The sequence below is a fragment of the Nanorana parkeri genome, unplaced genomic scaffold, assembly GCF_000935625.1.
Source record: "Nanorana parkeri isolate BGI_ZX_2015 unplaced genomic scaffold, ASM93562v1 scaffold4202, whole genome shotgun sequence".
Classification (NCBI taxonomy): Eukaryota; Metazoa; Chordata; class Amphibia; order Anura; family Dicroglossidae; genus Nanorana; species Nanorana parkeri.
In genome coordinates this window covers 11705-15187 of record NW_017310469.1, presented here as the reverse complement: position 1 = coordinate 15187, position 3483 = coordinate 11705, and the positions used below count along the sequence as shown (strand labels likewise).

Here is a 3483-nt window from a genome sequence, read left to right as displayed (position 1 = left end):
ACAGGGTTATACTCTAATACTCCTCACGTATGAGTAGATAAGGTGGAGGCCTGTCAGTGACACATGATAGTCCCCCTTTATATCGGCGGCCGGGGCAGCGGTGCAGTACAACAATCCCGCAGGACTCACCGTACATGTACTTCCTAAATGGAGGCGGCAGTCCGTCCCGCACAGCGATGTCTGCAAGAAAAACGGTGACACCATTACCCACAGAGACACGAATACAGAGGATGGAGACACCAGAGGTGGGAGGAGGAGCCGTCATACACAGCACGTCCCCGGCACTCTAGCTCTGCGATAGGAGATGATGGTATGAAGCCAGAGGACGGCTATGACACGTCTCAATGTCCGTTACCTTTCTTTAGGTAATCTAAGAATTGCTGCGCCGTCTGCTCCAAGTCCACGCCGTGATAGACAACCGGGCGGAAATTCCGATACTCGAAGGATCGAACCAACCGCACCGTCACCGTCACCTCCGGGGACATCTGCACCCTGCACAGGAAGGAACCATGACAGTTAGAGGGGTACACAATCACACTAACCAATCAGATTCTCTCTTCAGCTTGTTCAGTAAAGCTTTGAAAATAAAAGCTGGAAGCTGATTGGTTCCAGTGCACAGCCGCTCCAGTTTTATGAAATTCCCCTCAACGTTTACACAACATATTATACATATAACGCTACACACATGACGTATACAGTTCACATACATAGCACATACAATGTACACACCACACACGTGCCACACCTGGCGTCACTACGGATTTCGGGAAGAGACAATCCTCCTGCGATGTCACTTTATATATGGGCGGGGTCGGTTGTTATGGTAATCTCTTTAGCGTGACAGAAGATGTTGAGGGGGGCGCGGTTAGAGATGACGTGCGCTCGGCACAGACATCGGTGTGATCGGAAAGTGTCCCCGGAGAGGAACGCCGCCATTTTCCCGGTGACAGCGGCTGATTGCCTTGTAATGATTCCGTACGGGTGATGGTGAGGAGAAGTCCGGGTTGTCTCCACACAGCGGGACGGCCATTGTGAAGCCTGACAGTCAGCCATGGAAGCCCCGCCCCTAGCTGTTATTTACATTGTATTCTCTGGCTTCTCTTCCATTTTCTGAAACTTCCTCCATTGTGTTTATTTCCTCCTGTCACTGTAATCCTTTGTGTCATCATGTCGCATCCTACCCACAATGCATTGCAGGGTTTGTGCTGAGCTCAGCCCACACTGTTCCCCCCCATGTGACCTCACTGCTGTTCACATGTCACCATACACAGACAACCATGGAGTGATGGCTGAGTCCAATCTGGTATCTGACAACTGTCCTGGATGAGGATGTGACACATTACAATGTATATGTCTTCCTAACAGGAAGTGGGGAACGTCCATCTTGTAAAGGAGGCGTGGCTAGAGGAAGGAAGGTGAAGCTCAGGCTGAGGAGTCACCACTGCAGCAATCTCTGCACCCCACTTACTACACACTGGAAGAGAAGCCATGTGCCAATGTGTGTGGGAGGGGCTGTGGTGAGAGTGGGCGGGGCTAAGATTGGGGAACACTGACTGCATTCCAGGCTTCAGGGCCGTGCGTGGCAGAGCGGGGGATGGGTGAATATCATTGATATTTACAGATCCTCCGCGTGAGAAGGACAAACACCGGAGCCATCGTCTGATCACATAGTACTATGTGTCCCCAGTTATGAATGAACAGGATGTGATTTACATCACTTCCTGTTCATTCAAGATTTCCTCAATGGGGAGAAGCACTCAGTGCAGAGGCTCCTCCCCATTCAGAAACAGCTGATAGTAAATATTTGAAGGGGAGGAGCCTCTGCACTGAGTGCTTCTCCCCATTGAGGAAATCTTGAATGAACAGGAAGTGATGTAAATCACATCCTGTTCATTCATAACTGGGGACACATAGTACTATGTGTCCCCAGTTATGAATGAACAGGATGTGATTTACATCACTTCCTGTTCATTCAAGATTTCCTCAATGGGGAGAAGCACTCAGTGCAGAGGCTCCTCCCCATTCAGAAACAGCTGATAGTAGATATTTGAATGGGAGGAGCCTCTGTACTGAGTGCTGAGGCTGCTGAAAAAGACATTGATGATTTGGTGTCCTCAATTTCTTTTCTATTTTACAAGAGAAATGTCAGGGGTCTGTTTGGACCCCTAATATTTCCCCGAAGCCCCTCCCCCAACAGTACAAAATAAAAAAATAATTAAAAAATTATGAAAAAAAATAATTATTATTTTAAAAAAGTGAAAACTGCCCCCCCTTCCTCCCCCACCCACACACACACATATTATTAGACATTAGTGCGAACACTATAAATTCATTTCAGATAAAATGAACGAAAACTAAAAACGTTTCATTCGTTTCATCAAACAAAACACTTTTTTCTGCTATTTTGGATTCAGCGATTGGCGTGTTCTGGAGGCGGGACGCATGACGTCATATAAAACCGCACGTGTTGGGCGCCGCCATCTTGGTGTATATCCAGGTATACACCAAGAGGGCGGCGCCAATATCGGCGTGTGAGGTCACCTGACGCCAGGCATGCACGGCGTCATGTAACGTCACGCTCCCCGCCTCCAGGATGGCGGCACGCATTCACAGAACACGCCGGGGGGGGGGGGCCAACGTGGCCGCCGCACATTCTCAAACAAATTATTATTAATATGCGCCGGATACATTTCTCGTATATTTCGGACATGTAGTAATTCATGTATGTTACATGTAGTCCGGGGTCTGTGTTCTGTTTTCTATTTTTCTAGATACACTGACTGGAAGGAAGGGGTCGGCATGACGACCGGACACTCTATTGTTATAGACTCCATTGTAGTCTGACATCTATTGTTTACCTTCTGTTGTTTTATTCGATGAGAAGATTTCTATTGTGCCGACAAGTTTGATACGTTTCTATAAAAGTTTTATTTGTATCACTTTGTAATATGTTTCTTTGCGGCTTCACAAAATAGGAGTCTTTAAATGGTGCGGATATGGGGGGAATGGGTGTGGTTACTGGGGGTGTGGCCACTAAAGGGTGTGGCCACTAAAGGGTGTGTTCACTGAGGGGTGTGGCCACTGAGGGGCGCTGTAAAGCTTTCTCGCACAGGGCGCCTAAAGGCCTAAGGCCGGCCCTGCCAGGCTGGTCCCTGGTTGTAGGTAGGGACTCCTCCGGTGGGAATGGGGCTGCTCTCGTCTGGCTGGAGGGGTCGCAGAGGCCTGCGGTGGGACCCCACATGGTCACGGCCCTTTTCTCTGCGCCCTTTGGCTGGCCCGGGGCAATCTTTTACCTTGGTCGGGGCGGCCTGCCATGGTGGTGCTCGGCCACCGATTCATTATAAGGACGAGTGACCCCCACAATGGGAAAGGGTGCGGGTCCCCCGGGGCCCGTCCTGATGTTTGGGGGGAGGTTCTGTGTCCTCCATGGGTTTCTCTACCTCCCTCCACCTACTACTCATGGGGCCTCAGGATCGGGGTCCC

The 3483-nt window shown here is 49.8% G+C and overlaps 1 protein-coding gene across 1 annotated transcript in view; it reads right to left on the bottom strand.

The window, feature by feature from the left end:
- The window catches only part of CUNH2orf76 (chromosome unknown C2orf76 homolog), a 1074-nt gene extending 581 nt beyond the window's left edge, over positions 1–493 (bottom strand). The window contains exons 1-2 of the mRNA XM_018575585.1: positions 356–493; positions 130–180 (exon numbers count right to left, since the gene is read on the bottom strand). Of these exons, the coding sequence (XP_018431087.1) occupies positions 130–180; positions 356–485 (181 nt within the window). The 5' untranslated portion in view covers positions 486–493. The remainder of the gene's footprint in view (positions 1–129; positions 181–355) is intronic.
- Between the last annotated feature and the right edge of the window lie 2990 nt (positions 494–3483).